This window comes from Miniopterus natalensis, chromosome 9 (assembly GCF_054644295.1).
Source record: "Miniopterus natalensis isolate mMinNat1 chromosome 9, mMinNat1.hap1, whole genome shotgun sequence".
Lineage (NCBI taxonomy): Eukaryota > Metazoa > Chordata > Mammalia > Chiroptera > Miniopteridae > Miniopterus > Miniopterus natalensis.
The window spans coordinates 62,519,862-62,542,539 of record NC_142089.1 but is presented as its reverse complement, the minus strand read 5'-3'; the positions used below and the strand labels follow the sequence as shown (position 1 = coordinate 62,542,539).

General features: G+C 38.8%; 1 protein-coding gene and 1 long non-coding RNA gene across 18 annotated transcripts in view; one reads left to right on the top strand and one right to left on the bottom strand.

The window, feature by feature from the left end:
* LOC107533702 (uncharacterized) overlaps positions 1–22,678 on the top strand; it is a 351,294-nt gene that overhangs the window by 12,474 nt on the left and 316,142 nt on the right. The gene's annotated exons all lie outside the window — the stretch shown is intronic.
* LOC148092488 (small ribosomal subunit protein eS24-like) overlaps positions 8,992–22,678 on the bottom strand; it is a 117,159-nt gene continuing 103,472 nt past the window's right edge. Inside the window, exon 4 of the mRNA XM_087820721.1 lies at positions 8,992–9,459. Within this exon, the coding sequence (XP_087676847.1) occupies positions 8,992–9,459 (468 nt within the window). The remainder of the gene's footprint in view (positions 9,460–22,678) is intronic.

The window sequence follows — 22,678 nt, the reverse complement described above, 5'->3', positions numbered from 1 at the left end:
CTTGAGCTGCTGTAACAAAATCCTGCAGACTGTGTGGCTTAAGCAACAAACATTTCTCATAGTTCTGGAAGCTGGGAAACCTATTGTCGAGGTATGGGCAGATTCAGTGTCTGGTAAGGGCTCACTTCATGGTTTGCAGATGGCTGCCTTCCTGCAGTACCCTCACTTGGCAGAGAGGGGGGGGGAGAAGGGAGATCTGGTCTCTTCATCCCTTATAAGAGCACCAGTTCCATCATGGGACTCACCCTCACGACCTCATTCAAGCCCAATTACCACCCAGAGGCTCCACCTCCAAATATAATCACATTGGAGATTCGGGCTTTGACGTATGGATTTTGGGAGAGACAAACATTCAGTTCATAGCACTGCCTTTCCACCAAAGATATGGCATAAGGATATAAATATTCTCTAGTCATAACTCACTGATCAGAATTGGCCTTGAACAAAATTGTCATGTGCTGTGCAGGAAATTTGACTGCTACAGTCTACAGTTCCTTTCTTCTCAGTCCCCTTTCCTCCCGTTGCCATGTTCTCTCCTTCCTTTTGTCTTCTTTCCTTTTCTTGGTCTACCAGAGCCAGTGAGACTTTCAAAATATTATTCCTTTCACCCATCTGTCCACTGATCCATCCACCCACCGATCCATCCACCCGTCCATTTACCAGTCTACTCATTCAGGTATCACTGAGTACCTATTACATGTATTGGACTGGGTGCTGGGGATATGAAATTAAGCAAAATGGACATGGTTCCTGACATGGTGTAGCTTAAGAGGAAAAGAGGCCTCTGTGTATAAATACATTTGGGGAAGTCTATACACTATGCTTAGGTCCCTTTTGAAGGTTCACCAGGCTGTCTAAATGCCCTGAGATATCTGGTGGTTAGAGTTTCTTTTCGTCTTTTTTTTTTTAACTTCTTGAATATGAAATCATGGTCCCTTCTGGTTTTTTAAAAATGTTGTTTGTTTTTGTTTTTTGAAACTCACAGAACATTCATTAACAAACCCCACAGAGCTAATCTTTGGACAAACATTTATTTTGGAAATAAGATTCCGAAGATTTCTTTCATGAGGACTCAGTAACTTCATAATTAAATGTATAATCCACTACAAAATAATATTTGCATTTTGCGCTTTAGTTCAAAGAAGAAATGTGAGGAATTTTAGACCTTGTGACATGACCTGCAGTGTATGAATTTGGGGCAGCAGAAACCTTTCTGTGTCTCTCACATCATATAAAGTAATAGCTCACATCAGCCGGGAAAAGACTGGCCTAAGAAAAACAGTGACAGTAACAATTCAAACAAAAAGAGCAACAAAAATCCTGATAAGATCATAATGAGGTGGAACAGAAATGTGAAAGAGTGGGGTAAAATAAAGATGTAAGCCAGAATGATAGATACGGTGAGGCTGAGAGTGGCCCTTCAGAAGCCTACAAAATCATTTGAGAACAGCTAAGAGAAGTTAGGAGCGCCTCATCCGGTCCCAGCTTAGGCAGTGTGGACCACATTCCCTGAACTCAGGCAGAACGTTTTTTTTAGTGCCACACAGTTTAGCACCTACTTGTGCAGCTTTGCCCGTTTTCAGTCATTTCAGTTTCATCTGTGGTGGCCCTGCCTCCCTGAGGAGGCTAGGTGTCTGTGGGCTGGATGATGGCACCCCAAAGAGATTAGGCCCTAATATATGAAAACTGCAAATGTTATCATATAAGGAAAATGGTATTTGCAGGCGTGATTAAGTTAAGGATCTTGACACGGAAATTATCCTGGGTTGTCTGGGTGGGCCCTAAATCCAATCACAAGTGTCCTTATAAGAGAGAGAGGCAGAAGGGGATCATCCCTACAGAGCAGAGCAGAAGGTGATGTGAAGACGTTACCTAGATTGGAATGATGTGTGGCCCAATGCTAAGGAGTACCAGCAGCTACCGCAGGCTAGAAGAGACAAGGAGTGGATTCTCACCCCAGAGCCTCTGAAGGGCACATGGCCCGTCTACACCTTGACTCTGGACATCTGGCCTCCGGATTGTGAGAGAAGACGTTTCTGTTGTTTTGAGCGGGGAGTTTGGGATGATTTGTTACAGCAGCCCTAGGACACTAATACAGGTTGTGCACTCTCTAAGGGTCGGGCAAGGTCTCCTCTGTACTTGGCTTGTAGTCAGTATACGGAGTTCTGCACATAGCAGGCATTCAAACACTTGAGTCCGCAAACTGACTTCTTCAGTAGTTCAGCAATTCAGAGCCCGAAGATTTGTATTTAAAATTTTATTGGAAGAGAAGTGAGACCAGCAAGATCTGGGTATTCATTTGTGAAAGAAGAAATTAATGCCCCTGAGGCTCACTCTCTCATGAGTTTATTGCATCTTGAAGCTTGGATTTACGCCACCTTTTAATGTAACAATTCCTCTGCTATGTTGGAATATTAATAATTCCACCAAGAAGACTTTATCTAGCAGAACAAGAAAAGTGAGTCATTCCAGGCAATGGTTTGACATCTTAATTAGGCGCTACCTGGCTGCTCCCTTTCTCTTTTGCACTGACAATATCTAAATGACAGTGTTCTGGGATTCCTGGATCAAACACAAAATGTCTTCTGCTCAAATCTTCCATGAAATGCAATTTTGAAACTATGAGCTTGGTTCTTACTCAAGCAGAACCCTTAGTGCATTTTCTGGGACTGGCTGACTGGGAACTGCAGGATTGTGTTCTGTGGGAAATACAAAGTTTGCTTTTACATAGAGAGAAGGTGCATAAAATAATCTGGAATCCTGGCTCTGTAAACTGGCCTGGTGGTGAGCACTGCTCTTTCCAACATTATGGCATTTCTTATGGGCATTGTGTTTTTCTTTGGCAGGGAGACAAGGTCTCCTCTAGACCAGGTAGGAGTTAAAATAAATTGCTAAAACACTTAACCAGTTTTATTAAACTAATGAGGAAGGAAAGGGAAATTACACACCATGCAGCATTGTGGTTCGTGTGTGGATCTTGTTTTTGTTGACATATAGGTATCGGTTTCTTTACATATTTACTGTGAGGTTGATTTTTTAAGCACTCATACCATTACCTGATGTCACAGAAATGTTAATATACTAGTAGAGTTTGCAAGATTTAGTCACTTTCACTGTTTTTAGTAAGAAAGTAGAGCAAGTATTTACAGAAGTATGGCAAAATTGAAATTATAGTTATTTCCACCTTGTTTATGCAGGTGGGTGGGGTGTGCCCTAGATTTGGAAGAGATCTTTTTTCCTCATTGAATGGAACTTGTATTCACATGATTACCTGATCTTCTGATTAAGGTTGAATGCGACCTTAGACAGTGTTAGCTTTAAGACAGCCCACCCTGCCCTGGCCACTGTGGCTCGGCTGGGTGGCGTCCCATGCACTGAAAGGTTTGCCGGGTTGATTGCCGCGCAGGACATATGCCTGGGCTTTGTGCTCTCTCCCCGGTGGGGGTTGTGCAGGAGGTAGCTGATTGATGATCCACTCTCACTGATGTTTCTCTCTAAATATCAATTTTTTAAAAATCTTAAAAAAAAAAAAGACAACCCTTCTTTTGTCCAGTTAGTGAAAATTCTTGGATTGTTGTTGTCACCATTCCTTTCTCTTTCTGCCATATTTTATTTTTTAAAAATTTTTTACTTTTAATATATGTTTATTGATTTTTTTAGAGAGAGAGGGGAGACATCAATTGGTTGCCCCACCCCCACCCCAACTGGGGACCAAACCCACAACCTGGGCATATCCCCTGTCTGGGAATGGAACCTTTTGGTGCATAGGATGACGCTCAGCCAACTGAACCGTACCAGCCAGGGCTCTGCCATATTTTAAATATGCTCCAAAGATGCCATTTACAGATGGTCCCTGAGTTATGACGGGTTGACCTAAGATTTCTTTCACTTTATCATGGTACAAAATTGATATACATTCAGAAACTGTACAACGGATACTCTACTGTGTTGCCAGCATTTCTTTTATATTATGTTCTGTGTTTTCACATCCCATCACGTCTACAAAATGCCCACCTGTGTCTCCTGTTTCTGGTGAGAGGAAGAAGAGGATGGCAATTGATGAAACTCAGCTGTCCAACTGTAGGCTAATGTAGGAGTTCTGAGCATGTTTAAGGTAGGGTAGGCTGAGCTATGGTGTTTGGTAGGTTAGGTGTATTGAACACATTTTTGACCTATATTTCAATTTACTATGGGTTTATTAAGATGTAATCCCACTGTAAATAGAGCAGCTGTAGTTTTTACTACTAATAGCTATAGCCTTATACCCAAAGTATTAAATAGTGTGACTGGGACCTTACCTAAAAGATTCACTGTAGCCTGGCTGGGCATGGCTTAATGGATGGGCATCGACCTAGGATCCAGGAGGTCACAGTTCGATTTTTGGTCAGGGCACATACCTGGGTTGCAGGCTTGATCCCTAGTTGGGGGTGTGCAGGAGGCAGCAGATCAGTGATGACTGATTCATCATTGATGTTTCTATCTCTCCCTCTCCCTTCCTCTCTGAAATCAATAAAGATACATTAAAAAAAAAAAATTCACTATAAAATTTCCTACAGACAGGCCCATGTACCAGATATTGTATTATTTTACCTGAGACATAGCAGTTGCTCAATAAATAATTATTTGACTGAATGAATTGTAACAGAATAATAATTAAAATCTACAAGTTTTAATGTCAGCGGATCCTTAACTAGCAATTTCGGTGTCCTGGGCTCACATCAGTGTTGTAACTTGTCTTGTGAAAATGAGCACAGAACAATGTTCTCAACACTTTAGTCAGTGCTGTCCAAGAGAAATATAATGCGAGCAAGAAAAGTAAGCTGCATATGTAATTTTTAATTTACTAGTAGCCACAGTAAATTATTTTTAGTAATATATTTTATTTAACTCAAAATATTGAAATACAACTTCAACATATAATCCAAACAAAGATTATTAATGAGATATTTTACATTCTTTAGTCTTTAAAATCCTGTGTTTATTTTGTACTTAGAGTACATCTCAATTTGGCCTAGCCTCGTTTCAAGTGCTCAAAAGCCACACGTGGCTAGGGGTTGCCATATTAGATAGCAAGTGTTTGTACCATCTGGAGGTTCCTATTTTAAAACATTATTCTTGCTAGCTAGATGTAAAACTTGGGTTTTATAAGCTATTGGTGGAATACATGTATAGTCCTGTCAGTGAACTGATACAAAAATCATATCAGCTATGCAACTGAAACAAAATTTACAAAATAAAAATTCATCACTTAGAGATATGTAATACCCTCTAAATTTTAGAGTCTATGACCAAGGTTTCATTAATCTGAGGTTAAGATTTTCTCCCATTCTATTGTTGGGCAAGTTACTTATCTTCTCTTAAGCCTCAGCTTCCCCTTCTAGAAAATGGGATAATATTTGCCTCAATGTATAGCAATAACCTTTGCAAAGGGTTTAATGCTGAAACACTCAGTTTCATTGTTAGCTGGAATTAGTTTTTATCTAACATTTTCTTTTGAGCCCCAAACTCCAGGAAATATGGGTGATATCTCTCCTATATTTGCTAATTTTTTATAATATTTTTCCCCAAAGTCAACTCCCCAGGTGGCAAGAACTTGATGTACTTATTTGATTAAAATAAGATAATTGACATTAAAAAAAAAAGTAAGTTCAACATGGGCTGCTCCAGGTAGCTCCTGTACAGGGCTGTGGAAGGTGTCAAGAAATACAAGACTGGCATTTACATGTAGGAAAACTTAGGACACCCTTAGTTAACTTTCTTGAGCTAATGAGCTGAATTTGCAGACTCCATTAATGCATTTCTATTAAACATACACCAATATCAAGCCAATATCTCTAATCTAGTGGGGAAAAGTGATCATGATAGAGAATTGATTACAGATAGAGCTAGACTGCTCATTCTACCTAAGGCCCATTTCACCCTCTGCTGATTTTATAAATTTTGGGAATATGAAATTTATGATAGGAAAATGTTCTTAGCCGTTGTTTGTTTACCTTGCTTTGGGTAAGACTGAAACAAATAATAAGAAATCACTGGAGATAATAGGTAAAATTTCTTTCAGTATCTTACCAAAGCTCATCTAAGTTTGGTCAAATACTTGTTTTTTTGTTTTTAAATAATATAAATTGTTTGGAGTATAGATTTTCTCTTATACTTGCTAAGAAATTTTGTATAACTTAAGTACTTTTATGGACATGTGCTCATTGATTCTAAGTATGGTGATCTTTGTGATAAAGGTGGGTGAGCACCAGAAGTCTGTTCTTGGGAGTGCACAGTCAGTTTGCTGTTGCTTTCACTAGTAATTAGCGGTCTTTTATCGTCCTTTATTTGTTAGCAGAGGAATACTCATCAAGGGAAGAATTTATAATTTCAACAACACTTGACAAAACCATGACAGACTTAGTGAGAATATTATAATTATTGAGGCTGGTGTTAAGATTCTTCTGTTTTCCATTTTTAAAAGAAACCTTTGGGTTGTATAAAACTTTGGCCCACACACAGACTTTGGAAAAGAATTGTTAACTCTGTGGTTGAAAACAGAGCTCTAAAATGCATTAATAAAAGCAAAATACTTTGCTAAATATTATATTTTCAAATAAATAAATAAAATTTTGTTTTTGTTTTCATTCTTATGTAAATTGAAAAAATATACACAAAAATGCACAAAACTGGCCCTTGTATATTTTATGTTATAACATAGATAACTGTTCAGTTGAAATAAGCATTCATTGAAATGGAGAAAACTGAGCCCCTCTTAGCTTTTCTTTTAAAATGTTGCTGTGAAAATATTTGGGTACTAATGATAGTGAGCCTAGATCACTGTGAACGCAATGGTTTCCCTTTTCTCTGAATCATTGGTTGTAAAAACCATATATTTGACTTAGCTTTGAATAGGTGGAAGTTGGCAAGCCTAATGCATTTTCTTTTAGGGAGATCAGTCTGAGGGTCCCATTTGCTGTGAGGTTAAGGGCACTGGACATCTTTTCTTTGGCACAGTGCTCCTTAATGGAAATGTTGGACATTGTTCTCTGAGAAAGGATAACGTCTGTCTGACTTTGCACTGCGCTTTATCTTGCGCAGAATGTGCTCAGAAAGGGAACCATCTCTGCAGAACTTCTGGAACAAGTTGTATCCCTGTGGTACTGAAGGGGTGGATGAGGTGGGTGCGTATTTTCCCTCCTGTGGAAATAAGATAATCACTGTGCAGTGTTTCTCTGAGTCAGAAAGCAGTTACTAAGCTCCAGATATCATATCTAGTTTAAGAAAAATGAGCTAGTTTATTTGGGGAGGAAAGAAGAAAGAAGAAAAGGTGATGACTTGAAAATAGAAATATTTGATTTTCTCCATTTACACACAGATCTGGTGTTTTGTTAACTTTGTTTGTAAAGAAGCCTAATAGGCTTGGGGTGAACACGCAATACAATATGCAGATGAGGTATTATAGAATTGTACATTGAAACCTATATAATTTTATTAACCAAGGTCACCCCAATAAATTCAATTAAAAAAGACCGCAATGTAGAATGGGTGGGTGGGTATGGTCAACTACGGTATTCAGCTTTATTTTTATACTTTGTATTCAGCTACTCATACTAGATGGTGCAAAAGAAATAAATAGCATATGAATGAAGATTTAAAAAAAAAAGAAACCTAGTAAGTGTGAACCACTTTCCCATCTTGAGAATTTGCTATTTAAACCTTTGTTTTAACTTTGTTAGGACAATAGTTGGGAATAGAGTAATTTTCCTCTTTGGGCCTAAGCTCTTAATCATTTGGTAAGACATCTCTCTTCATCAGGGGAGCAAGAGGCAGGTCTAGCCAATATTTTCAAACCTAGGAAATATTTATTGTATGAAATATTTCAACTGATGGATTAGCAGGAAATCCTGTGATAAGATAATTTCCTTTATGATAGTGAGAAACTGTGTCTCAATTACTTTTCTAGTGGGCTTTTGTTTTCATTTTGCAATTACTGACCCTAGATTGAAGATTCACTTTTTTTTTTTAAATCCTCACCGGAGGATTTTTTTCCATTGCTTTTCAGAGAGTGGAAGTGGGGGTGGAGAGGGAGAGAGAGAAACATCGATGTGAGAGAGACACATCAAGTGGTTGCCTCCCGCACGTGCCCCTACCGGGAGCCTGCCACCGAGGTATGTGCCTTTGGCTGGAATTGAACCCAGGACCCTTCAGTCCATGGGCCGATGCTCTAACCACTGAGCCAAATGGCTAGGGCAGATTCACTTTTTATACTAAATGATAATGTTGAATACTTAGGGATACTTGGTATATTTCATAATTTAACAGAGTTTTATTCTCAATAATAACTGTGAGTATAGAGCCCTGGACATCAGTCTTTATTGAGCCAATAAAGTTTTATTTTCTTGGCTCTTAAAAGTTTGGTTCAAAAGCTCTGACAGTAGGGTGGATAAAGAGATCTAACACAGGCATCAAATATTTTTCTTTGAAATGAGGCAAGGGCCAGTGTACATACTGGCGATGAGCTATGAAAGCATTTCCATTGGTATTATTAACATTGCTTGACACTCTCAGAGATGGTTCATTCTGGAACAGGTTCTTGGATTGTGAGAGAGGTGATCAGTTCTTTCCACCATATCTGAGTGATTTGCTGAAGGGGTTAGTTACAGGGCTTGAGATAAAGCCTGACCCTATTATGCAGATTGTGCCCCTTCCTGCCTTTATGATTTGGGTGGTCATCCAAGGAAGAGTGGAATCAGTTTAAAAAAAAAAAAAAAAAAAAAAAATATATATATATATATATATATATATATATATATATTGATTGATTGATTTTAGAGAGAAAGGAAAGGAGAGGAAGAGAGAGAAATGCCTACATGAGAGAGAAACATTGATCAGTTGCCTTCCACATGCACCCCTATTGGAGATCGAACCCGCAACCTGGGATGATGCTCCAACTGAACCACACAGGCCAGGGCATCAGTTTTTCTTTAAGATTTCAGTTTATTAATTCTCTCATGAAAAACCTGCACAATCACCCCATAAACTCACTGAAGAATTTTTATCCCTCTGTTGTCCAGTCTCCAGCTCACTTTTGCCAGCACCAACACTGGCCTTGCAGCCCCCTGACTTTCTTTGCTCTGTCCTGTGCTCTGTCCTTTCGTTGTTTCCCTGAGGTCTTCCATACAGGCCGCGTCTTGTAGGTCTATGTTTGGGTTCATTTTTCTTTGCATAATCCAAGGAATCATAAATCATGCCAAAGCCACTTGTCTTGACACTATCAAAATGGGTTCTGAATCCAGATACAAAGATGACATCTGCTATGGTCTTATCCATTTTGGCTAGTGTTTCCCGAATTTCTGTTTGGGGTACTGTTACCTTCCCAGGGTGAAGGACATCAATGACCATTTGTTTCTGCTGAAGTAGACTGTTGGTCATGAACTTCCTGGTCTGGATACTGTGTTGTTCATGATGAAGGCCAATCTTCAAGCAACCAGGGAAGAAAAGAGCGCCACTGTTCACCCCTTTATCATATTATCACCTGCAGAAGGGCCCCAGGCAACTGGGGCATGGGAGTGCGACCAGACCTGGAGTTGGAATTAGTTAAGGAGTATTTCTGATTAGTAGAGTTGAAATTTTCCTGAAAGGCTTGGTTGCTCTACATTTTATCATGGAAGAACTCATCAGGTACCTACCCTTTCGAGCACTGGAAACTTGCAGTAAAATGGCTTACAAATGTTGAATACCCTGTAATAAGTGTATTCCAATATGCTAAAGTTTTTGTAGTTACCACCGCATGCAATAAAAGCAAAACACTTGAACTCCGTTAATTATGAGGATTTCTTTCAGGTATAGAAGGGTCACCACAAAGCACAATAGTGCCTCCAGGAAGATCCTGGCTTCTGGAAGACAGCCCTTAGCATTGTAAGACCTTTGTCATCTGGCTTAGACAGTCTGTGTTCCTGAAATAGAAATTCTGTTAGCAGGAACACTGGATTCATTTTGATTAATATTTGGTTATACATAATTGAATTATATATTTAATTTTAAAAACCACATTGGCAAAGTTAAAGTCTGTGCGAGCAATTATCCTGAATAGCTGGGTGATTTTACCCCTCCCCCACACTTTCAAGAAGGACACTATGGGTGTGGGCTATTGGCCAGTGTTTGAAGTAATTGAGTATACATTAACTGCTTCCAACACTGAAAGCTTTTATCCCCTAAGCAGTTTGGATTCTTCTGTGTTATAGTGGATGGTCTCTAGGAATGTCTGATATCCTCTAATTCTACAGATGGTGGCTATTGAATATTAAAAACGTACATCTGCAAGCATTTTAAAATGCGGCGATGTAGACTCCTCGTTCGCCACTGCATACTGAGTGTGTGTAGCTGCAAGTGTCCCTCCTTAATTACAGGGCTTGACATTTCTAGGACTAACCAAGGAAGATGCGGCTGTGAATCACTTCTTCCCATGCCGAAATGCCAAGCTTCTGTTTTACTGCACTAAAGATGAAGTCCAACACAGCAGTTGCTATTCTCAGCATCGGTATTTTTTGACTCCATCACCTTGCTGATACAGCATTTATATAATAAAAGTGGACCTCTGCACCTCTTTAAAGTGCTTTAAATTTAGACAAATTTATGTTTTATCAAAAGGTTAATCCTGGCAAATTATTGTAAATTATTTCTGGAAGGTTTGCTACAGGTGCTGTTGAATTAATTCTATACTATGCACGGCCAGGTGTATATTTTAGGAAAGATTTATTGCATTTTCTGTGGTAAAAGTAGAACAGGAAGACAAGGGATGCTCACAGTGGGACCAGGATCTTTGCCCTACTGTGCAGATAAATGATGTTTGTGAAAGGTTGAATTAGAGCTTCAATATTCTTCATTGCAGCACTCTACTCTCTCGTATAATGCTTTTATTTCTGTCTTTGTGACTTTTTTCCCTTTTCAGCTTCTCTTTTTTAGTGGGAAGGTAAAACTCCTATTCATTTATCTTCTGGAAGGAAGTTTTCTTTGTGTTTTCATGTCAGGCACTTCTCATACTCATTGTTTCTAGAAACAGGAGGACTTTTTTTTCATTTCTTTGCTTTCTGGGTCACACAGATACAACGAGAGAATGAAACAAAAGTGGGCCTTGAGAGAGGAATATAAATTAGTGTTTCAAACAAACCAAAAAAAGAAAGGAAAAAAAAGAAAAACAGTATTGAACATATAACTAACTCCAAGGGATGGCTTGATAAGTGGAAGTGATAAATTATGTAGATGCAGCTCCTGCCTTAGAGGGGCTTACACTCGGAGACCCACACAGGACAGGATAGAACAGCAGCTTGTGAATAAGTGTATTGATGTTTTGGGACTTTCCACAGTGAATGGTGTATTCCTTTGCCAGGGCTGCTTTAACAAAGTACCACAAACGGGTGGCTCAAACTATAGAAATTAACTCGTCTTGAAGTTGGAAACCCAAGGTCAAGGTGTTGGTAGGGTTGGTTTCTTCTGAGGGTTGTAAAAAAAGGGTCTATTTAGTGCCCCTCTCTGTGGCTTATAGATGGCCATCTTCTCCCTGTGTCTCTTCACATCATCTCTGTGTGTGTCTGTATCCAAATTTCTCCTCCTGTAAGAACAGCAGTCATGTTGGATCAGGGCCCATTCTAATGACCTCATTTTAACTTAATTAACTTCTTAAAGGCCCTCTCTCCAAATACAGTCACATTCTGAGGTCTGGGAATTAGGGCTTCAACATAAGAAATTTGGGGGACACACTTCCACCCATAACAAATGGTTGCACTTGATATTAACACTCATACTTCTTTGCTCATTTCTTTCAACTATTCTTTCAATAGTTGAATTTTCAGTGTCTTGAAGTTTCTCTTCAACTCTTATGTGCTAATTATTTGAAAATTGCTTATAGGATTTCTCAACAAATTTTAAAATTTGATTACAGCGCTTATCAATGGGTGACTTATCACTTCTTATTTTATGGTAATCTTTATTGGTCTGGTATTGAATGAAACAGTGAGTAAAATAGGAAAATATATTTGAAGGAGAAAATGTTGGGTCAGTCCTTATTTAAAGAACATCATCATCATCAAACATTTATTGAATACCTATCATATGAATCCTTTCAGATAGTTCTGAGGTCAATGGATTATTTTTTCCAGCATGTCTGCTGAATTAAGAATTCTTGGGAGAAAAAGAACACGAGAATATCTTCTCTAGGGTATATTTTTTCATAAATTTTGTTAAAATAACATACATAAGAAAATCATACCAATCTTAAGTGTACGATTTAATGAATTATCACAAAGTAAACTCCTTAGGTTAAGAAAGTTGATAGCTCCCTTTCTGTACCTCTAAGTTAATGCTCCTCCCAAGGGTAACTAATGACAAGAGTTTTATTACCATAGATAGAAGTTTTATACTGTTTTCCATTAATATAAATGGAATCATATACTATGTGCTCTATTGCATTTGGCTACTTTTGCTCAAATTTTTTTGTGAGATTTAGCCACATTGCTGAGTGTAGCAGTAGTTTATTTTCATTGCTGTACAATTTTCAATTGTTTGGATATGCCACACTGTGTCTACCCATTCTACTGCTGAGGAACATTTGGGTCATTTCCAGCTTTTGACTGTTACGAATAGTGCTGCTATGAACATTCTTTTAAATGCCTCTTGTTGAACATATGTATGTATTTCTTTTGTGAGATAGAGTTGCTGGGTTGTAGCATGTATATTAACCTTTAGTAGATATTGTTGTTATCAGTGGGGTGCTGTCTGGGTGCCCCCTTGTTGCTGGTGGAAGTGGGCTTCTTGGGGTGCCCCTGGAATAAGAATTTCCAAAGATCCCAATGGGAGGATGAGGTATTGTGGAAAGCTTTATTTCTGTGAAATTAAACCCTTGATTTTCCAAGGTCTTAGTTCCCTCCATCCTGCCAAGAAAAAAGTCCCATTCTATCTTCAGCAGAGCTAGGATGAAAGCCACTGCCCAGAGCCTCTGCTCCATATTTGCACAGTCTAGTCCAACATCAGGCTAGCTCGACTTGTGTTCCCAGCTGCAGTTCATTGTGTGTAGGGTCCCTATGGCCCTGGGCCATATGGCTTCTAGGGCCACATGGATATGGAGGGAGCATATGAGTGTAAAGCAGCGGGAGCAAAGCAAGAGGAACAAGAGAGAGAATTTCTTTGTCTGCGAATTTTAGCCTTCTAAGATTTTGCGCACTTACAGTGGCTCCACCCCCAGTAGCCAATTATCTTTTTCCCAGGATAGAGTGACAGGCAAGTAATTTCCCTACATCACCTCGACTTTACTGTGCATGTGCCCATCTTCCTCTTTGTTGGACCCCTTCCCCCAGTGATAGGCAGGGAATGGACCAGTGGTTTCCTGTGGAGCGTGAAGTTGCAGCTTCCTGGTGAAGCTGCCCAGATGACCATGCTTATAATATCTGGCCTCCCCTTGGCCCTCTCCCTATTATTAATATTAATAACTAACTAATTACAATACTAACACTGTCAGACAGTTTTCTAAAAGTGCATGTACCAGTTTACGCTTCTATCAATTATGAGAGTTCTGCTTGTTATCATAACTTTGCTAATACTTGATACTATCATCAATTTTTAGATTTTAGCCATTCCTTTGGATGAGTAGTGGGATCTCATTGTGATTTTATTTTAAATTTCCCTGATGACAAATAAGTTTGAATATCTTTTTATCTATTTTGATTATTCAAATATCTTCATTTGTGAAGTTGTTTAAGTAATCATGGCCATTGAACCATCCCTCATGTTCCTAAAACTCTTCTAAGTCTTAAGTAGATAATGGATTGATTTTTCTGCAAATTTTGGTTCTTTATTGCTAAGGTGAAGGAGTTGATTTGCTTGGAGAGTCTAGGTTTATACTTTTTTTTTTTTAAAAAAAATATATCTTTATTGATTTCAGAGAGAGGAAAGGAGAGGGAGAGAGAGAGATAGAAACATCGATGATGAGAGAGTCATTGATCGAGCCCACAAACCGGGCATGTGCCCTGACCGGGAACTGAACCCCAATCGCCTGGATCCCAGGTTGACGCTCAACCGCTGAGCCATGCCCGGCCGGGCTAGGTTTATACTTAATAACAGAATCCTCATTCACTTTAAGGAGTTTGGAAAATAAACTTTGGACCCAGTTGGGCAATAAATTTATGGTCACTCTATTTATACCTACCATCTCTTCTGCATTATTTAAAAGTTTTTCGTCCGAAATCACGCGTTCATTTATTGTATGGTTGCTGAGCTCTTAGCCTATACCAGGTGCTTAGATAAGCACTGGGGATATAAAGATACATAAGGCGTCCCTACTCTGAAGAGCCTAAGCATTGTGGAGGGAACAGATTATAGAAGAACAGTTTCACATGATTTAATCATAGCTCTGTAATCATAACTCTAAATTCCAGTGGAGCTAGATTTCTACAAGAAGAATATCTATGCTAATGAAATGATTTGTTATACCCAGTAGCTTGTGTTGATGATTTACAATATATTTTATGCTACTAATAGCGACTTAGCAATTACATTTGGTCTAAATCACTGAGAAAATTCATTGTATGTTTTTCTCTAGCCTTGTGAAGGCAGGAGTTTAAAAAATATCTCTCTTGGCATTCCATTTGTCTCAAGATCTTAATCTGTGTTATATATTTATGGCCAGGTAATTCTATCTTAAATTGCTTCATAGAACTCATGTTGTGGGTACAAGCTTTATACCTTTGAGTTATGGTAAGAGAAACTTGTCTTAATGAGCTGAACTAAATGTCTTTTTAAAATAACCAGTCTGGTCCCGATGTCCTCATTCAGTTGGATCCAGCTGTGTTAAGAAGGCAATCTAATACTGCCTCGCACCTAGCAGGAGTGCTGCTTTAATTTAAATGTGTCCTGTTGTCACACCTGCCCAGGTGCTCAGCTCTCGCTCGGTGCTCACTCCCCTGTGTGACTGAATTGTAAACACTGTCTTCAAGTTGTCTGTTTACTTGTCCATTTCCTGGATTAGATTGTGATCAAGACAAAATTCCTGGTACTTGGCATGATGCCCAATAAAATTAGGTGCGCTGGTCAGTAAATGAGTAAGGATAAGCAACTAACATTAGAACCCAAACACGTTCATTCTTTCTTTCCACATGTAATTACCGAAGAACTGTGAAGGGCCAGGCACAGAGCTAGGCACTGGGGCTGGGTCAGTGTGGCCCAAAACAGACAAGACAACTGTTCCAATAGGCTTAGAGTTGGGGGGTGAAGAGCAGGCAATAATTAAGGAATTACAAAAAGTAGTGTTTAGTTACCAGTTGAGATAAACACTTTGATATAAAGAAGAGTGTGACAAATAAGCCTGGCCCAGATTTGGGAGCTGGGAAGGCTTCCTAAAGAAAGTAGTGCTTGTGATCTGAAGGGTGAACGGGAATTCGCGAGAGACTGGAGATGGGGCCGAACGGAAAGCATCTCATGCTGAGAAAATGGCTTTGTGGTGGGTGGGAACATGGTGTGCTGTACCACAGGGATTTCCAGAAAAGGTAAACCTGGGAAGACAGGCCGTGGTTAGACTATTCATGTCCTAACAGCAGGCCTCATTGAAGATGCTGTTCTTTAAGAGCAGTGGTTTGCATTTTAAAGGTTGTATGTGGAGGTATAGGAGTGCTGTGATCAGATTTGCACTTTATAAAGTCACCCTGTTCTCATTATTTTGCAAAAATAAAGGGGGAAATCAAATATTTATTCTCACTTTGCTATATAATCTGTCTCTAAGCAACTGAATAGCACAGGAGGGGAGGTTTCTCTGTAGAAGTGTCCCAGCTAACACATGAAAAGGAGTGATTGGATACCAGCGTTGTGAAGTCCTTAATGAATTATGTGTCTAAGCGATAATTATCAATAACTGTTAACATCATAAAAAGAGGGACAAGCAGACATTATGTGATTACTGGAAGCATACAATACCAGCATTTGGTAGACTTGTCAATAAATCAGACCTGAATCTGACCAAGCTTCTAGATCCGACTAGCATATTTTCAGGAAATGGGAGGGACAGAGGAATGTGCTACCCACATCACCACGGAGATGCAAGAAGTAAAGTACAGGTCCTGGAAAATTCTACAGCACAAACAACCTGGGTTATTCGACAGAGAAACTGCAAGGGGGAGAAGAGAACGAAGAGGTGGAGGGGGAACTTATAGATTAAAAAATTTATGTAAATGTATAGAACCTATTTGGATTCTGATTTGAACACATTAAAACAAATCATTTAGAAGACAGTTGGGATAATTTGAACACTGGCTGGATATTTAATGATATTGAGGGATTATTATAAATTATTCTTATTATTCAGTGTTATTTTGGTTACGTTTAAAGAACAACAGAAAGAGCCCTATCTTTTAGAGATACATACTGAAATATTTATGAAGATGATTGATGCGAGCGATATCTGGGATTTGTTTCCAAGGGAGAGTACAAGTGGATGAATGTTGAAGCTGGGTGATGGGGGGTCAATGTTAATTGATTTTACTTTTCTATCTACTTTTGTTTATACGTGACATTTGTCATTATAAGAAGTTTTGAAACTGTATAAGGGGAAATAAAAAAGAGATTGCCCTGGGTTTGACTTTCGCCGGACCCTCCCCACCCAAGTCCTCAGTATGTTCATGTGGAAATTTTATCAACTGTTCACATTTTAAGTATTAATATATTGACATATTTTAATTTTAATAGCTTGACATATTAGTATATTTTAATGCTCATTAGGAGATTAGTCTTTTGGAAAATTAATACTTTTAATTGTGAAAAATTCGGATATTTAGGAAAAATCCAATAAAGACAATAAAAGCACTGACAATTCCATCGTGCTGGAAGACCTGTAGTTGATATTTTCGGGTATTCAGTCACATTAAGAATATGTATATGTATATTAGTCTACTGTGAACATTTTCCCAAGGAATTAGAAATTCTTTATAAGCAAATTTTAGTGGTCATTTAGTACTACATTATATAAATGTTAATGGCAAAAATGTAGTTAATAAGTTCCCTTTTGTTGAATATTTAGGATTTTTAAAATTTGTTTTTAAATTATTACTGTGTAAATGATGCTCTAATGAACAGCCTGATAGATATATCTTTGTGCACACCCTGATCACTTCCTTAGAGTAAATTCCTATAATCGAATAGCTGGGGCAATGAACATGTATTTTTATAGCACTTGATACATAGCCCTGCCAAATGCTGACACTTACTTGCACACCCATAAGTTGTGTATGAGAATGCTTGTTTTTTTTCTGTGCCCTCATCAGCTGTGAATATTTTCATAATTTTGGGAGGCTAGTTTGTTGATGAAAATGGTATTGAATTGCTTTAATTTGTGTTTCTCTGATTGCCATTGAGCTTGAACATTTTTTTCTATTCATTACAATATTAGTCTTTCAATTACCAGATGTGTCCTTTGTACATTTTTCTATTTGTGCATTCTTTTCATTATTGACTGTACATAATCTTTGTATATTTAGGGCAGTATTACTTTGTGAGTCATATTGCAACAATTTTCCCTTAATGTTTTTAAATTCAGCTTATGGCATTTTCTGGTATAGATTTTTTAATATTTTAAATTCTCAGGTTGATTAATCTTTTTGTTGATGAATTCACTCTTTGGTATTATAAAATTCTTACCATTTCAAGATTGCTCTATTTGCCTTTTTTCCCTTATTGTTTTACTTCTACATTTGACTCTTTAATTCACATAGAGCGTATTTTGCTATGTTATTTAGAATAGAAATCTAACAGTATTTTCCTAGTAGTGACCAGTTGTCCCAGAAATTGCACAATTCTTCTCTTTGATCTGAATTTCTATCTGTCTCATATATTAAGATCTTTTATATGTGGACTTTTCATACCCTGTCAATGCCATGCTACCCAGTCTTGTGCCAATACAACAGTATTTCAGGCCTTGCAACTTTACAGATTTTTAAAAACATGTAGCATCAATACTTTTTTTTTTCACGTTATTCTGTGAAGAACTGTCTGGCCTTTCCTCCTCTTTTAATCTTCCAGGTGGCTTTCCCACTCTGGTTAAGGCCCAACAAGAATTTGCCTGGGATTTTGAATGGGGTGATATTAGACCTACTTAGGAGAGATTAGATATTTTTAAATTAGTCGTTCTTCTCATCCAGTAATAATGTGTCGATGTTTCACTGTATTCTTTTTAAAAAAAATCCTCATCAGAGGATATGTTTTTCATTGATTCTAGAGAGAGAGGAAGGGAAAGGGAGAGACAGAGAGAGAAATATCAATGTGAGAGAGAAACACTGATCGGTTGCCTCACCCATGCACTCCTACTGGGGATCCAACTCACAACCTGGGTATGTGCCCTGACCAGGAATGGAATCTGAGACCCTTCAGTGCATGGAACAGAATCTGGTTCTCTAACCACTGACCCACACCAGCCAGAACTCATAATATTCTTTTATGTTTTTCAGATAAAGATTTATATAGGCCCTGAATCTTTCTTGTTAATTCCTAGATATTTTATACTTGGTGATGTTATTGTGATCGGCATCACAAAAATGTAACAATTTTATTGAGATAATACTTACCTACCATTTTTTGGGCTTCCTTTCAAAGCTGACCTAACTACATACATCCTTAATGCTGCATTACACAAAGCATACATACAGCCTTAATACTACTTTCAGTTTCCCATTTTATCTTTTTAAGGGTGATACTTACTACCTGTTGTTGTGTATTGTTTTTCAAGACAGCAAGCAGGATTGCGTAATGTAGTGACCTCTGAATTAGGCATACAGAAACATTAAACTTTGGCGTGTGCTTTGTTATCAACTCGTTTGTGTGATCTTGGGCAAATCACTTAACGTTTCTGGACTTTGCTTTTCTCTGTAGTTCTTTCTAGCTCTATATTTATAAGTATATCATAGGCCCTCACAATATTTCAGCCTCACAATTTGTGATCTAGAGAGAGGGAAGTCAGAATTTAAATGGTAGCATAGCAAATAAAATGTTGCCAAAGGGAAATTTTGAAATATATTCTGTTTCCTCCTCTTTCTATCTACCCCGGTATAGGCTCAATTTGGCATTTTAATTGCTCAGAATATTAGCTTGCGTCCTAAGTCTATCAAGTGTGATTAAGAATAAAGTATGACCTCACTCTGAAGGATATGTCACCCCTCTATTTCAGATGCAAATTTTAACACTTCTGAGTGGGAGAACACATTTTTATTTTAAGGTTTATTTTTATAACAAATGACCCAACTTTAGTGTTTTGAAGTTGGTAGCATTTTCGCATAAGCTGTTTCCTTTCTACCATTACAACAAAAGAGTTCACTTACATTGAAATCTGCAGTGCTTATTGATTATGGAAAAGAATGGAAAATTAATGACTTTGGGAATCCATGTCACAGTCAAATTGAGCAGAGAATATGCTCCTAGTGGGGTGCTCAGGATTATGGACTTCTATTAGTTTTTCATTTCTACCACTGAGCATATCTAATAATGCTCTTTTCAGAAGTAACTGAACTTGCAGAAATAGCTCATGAAGTCATTTTCTATTTAAATGGTCTGCACTTTTTAGAATAAATACCCTTTAACTAGGCCGATATTAATATATGTCTTTGACAGCAACTGCATTGAGAAGACAGCCTTTGCAAAACACTTTTGTCACCCATCCAAGCATGGCTCTTTTATGACAGATTGTTGTGTATCTGAAGGAGCTATTGTGTCAACAATGAGCATCGTAATGAGTCTAAAAATCTGACTCAATGGAACAAATGTATTTTAATGGCATGCATTTTACTCTAAAAGGATGTACCAAAATAGAGCGAGAGTCTGAAAGCAGGGCATTATTTTATAATGAAAGACTAATATATGGGTAAGTTCTAGCCAAAGTAAGAGTGTAACTGGGAATGAAAATTGACTTAGGGTGGATAAAGTAATCCCATCAGCAAACCACAAATGCTCTAGGAGAGTCATCGGCAGTGGTACGGGAGGGGAAATGAAAAGGGGTCCAGACACCCAGGAGTGTCCTTTGCTGAAGTTCACCCCAGTGAGAAGCAGGATTGAGTGGGGCATAACACTCCCTTCATTTTGCACTCAGAACACCCAACGGCTTGTTCTGAACTTGCAAGATCACAATTACTAAAATGCCACACGAGCAATCCTGGAATAACTTGTTTCTTTCAATGCTTAAATTCTGCTTATTAAGTGTGCTATCATATTAAGGGGAAAAGAGCTAAGTCTGGAGACTGAGAGAAATTTTCTAACATTTTTGGGATAGTGTGTAAGGGGTTTATTTTTAGAACCAGGACCAAACTTGAATATAAAAGGTGGATGTTATATAACAAATATTATCATTGGTATTGACATCACTGTATTTCTGGAATTGGCTTTTAAAGGACTGTATATTATTTGTATTTTTGGTAAGAAAACTTGCGTTTTATGAGAGTACAGTGTAGGACATTTCTGCATTTGTCTTTTTCAATTTTTTTGGATCCCTAGACCAAAATATTGGATGCCTTGTTCATATGTCTTTATATACCAAAAAGTCAGGCTTGTGATGTCAACTTGGGAACTATATTTTTTATTACTGTCTGTGATGATTCACATGATTTTTTTGTGTTACTTCTCCTGGCTGTTCCACCAAAAGGAAAGCGTTTTAGGAGACAGAATCCTTTTGGCAAGATAGCATACAGGAAACCATAAAAAGAATGTGAGTGCTAAGTTGTCACTCAAGACATTTTACTTTCTGGGCAGGGTTTCCTGTTGACCCCGAGTCACCATTTATGTCCCTCACGATCTCCCCTTTCTCACTTAGACTGCTCCAGTGGTGTTTCAGGTCTCTTTTGCTAATGCTTACTTTATAAATGCATGGTGTGGTTCTTTTCTCCTTCCTTTGGATGCCTCCCTTTAGCTACTGGTAGCTACAAGGATGCCTTAAAAATTTTTTTTCCCTATCACCATTTATCATCCCTATATCTTCTTCTGCTGGCCCCCCACCCCCCACCCCGCAATCACCACACAGGGACGTGTTTTTAGAAATGTGATTTGCAGCTTCCTGGGGTGGAAGTCAGGGAATTGATAAATAACTACAAGATTTAGAATAAGCTCTGCTAACTGAGTGTGGCCCTGGTGGGTAGGTGAACTTAACGTGCCCAGGGGGCCCCTGATGAAGGTGCCTTACCCTGAAGTGCAATCCTGGTGCCCTTTGTTTGCATGGTTTACACACTTAATACCGAACAGCATCTCCATGACCTGGAGCTGAAGCGTGTTCACAGGAAGCTAAATGCATATTTCTCAGTGTTCTAGGTTGAGGGGAATGTGATCCACCTTTAAGAGAGTAATGGACCAGCTGCTTTGGTCAGGAGATACAGTGCCTTCGAGCGCTGTTGTGTGCTATCATTCCAACTGGGTTATAAACTATTTAAGAAAATGCACCGTGTCCTATCTACTTCTGCACTATCTGTGAAACAGTGCCTTCCATTGAAGCACAGATGGCTGTGGTTGAATGAATTGAGCAGACACTCAAATGCTTGTTGAACGAAGGGGGGAAAAATTAAAAGACCATCCCTTCTCCATCCCAAGTTCCTGAACTCTTTGCTCATCTGTGTTCTGTTATTTCCCTCTGATGAAAAGAACCCTGGGATATATAGATAATACAAAGAAGACATTCTTGTCAACTGACACAAGAGAAAGCAGGGCAGAGGTCAAAGAGGTCCGAGAGAAAACAGGGAAAGTGAAGCTTTGGGCTTAGAGAGGTGTCCCCAGGCTGGCAAGGTGGGTGGGAGGAGGGGGACATGCCTCCATCAGTGTGGGGGCTGCGCTGGGGGGTCATGTCTAATTCCAAGCAAAACACCAGAAGTGAGCTGCTCCTTACACAATTCCGGGCTGTATCTCAATGAACAGAAAGGGGCCTTTTGTTCTTTGGTAAACTGCACATTCTGGAGTGAGATGTGGAGAGGACAGATTTGTGAATGATGGAGGGGTCCGTTTAGGGAAAAGGCATCTTTGTTGGAAACGGAATGGGTCAAGGGTGAAGGGCGGAGCAAGGCAGATGCCGGTTTTGTGTGTCGTAGTGTCCCATTATCTAAAGCATCACTGGCACGTAGTCAGAGCTTAATACCTAGTTGTCGAGTGAATGCCCAAAGGACAGTCTTTGGGATGTTATTTGCTGTATGTTTACGAACAGGGTAGTGAGCTTTCCTCTCAATATATCTGGAGTGCCTCACTCCAGAAACAGTAACAGTTCTCCTTCCAGAGGGAAGCTAACTACCAGAAAAGTCTGTTATTAAAAACGTGCTGGAGTCAGTTTCCGAAGGTGGCGTTTTCCTTTGGCTCTTAAATGAGTTTCGGAGCTCCTTTTGAAACTGCTGGTAAAGAGGATTCTAGCAGGGTGACCAAAAGGCCCCCACTGCCCGAGTCTAGTTTAGACAAAGATAGAAAAGGGCTTCTGATCATAGTCACTCCCTCTGATGCTAAAACTACCCATTGGCACCAGAACCTCTTTTCTGTGTTTTAAAAATACTTTGGCCTATAATTTTGTACACTAAGTTTGCCTGTGTTGATATTGGCGTCAGTTAACTTGATCTCTTTTTCCAATGCGTCGCACACCCACACATTGGTAACCCAGGATGGCAGCCTAGGAAATCTGTCCAGCCTTTGGACACGTAATAAAGACAGGAGG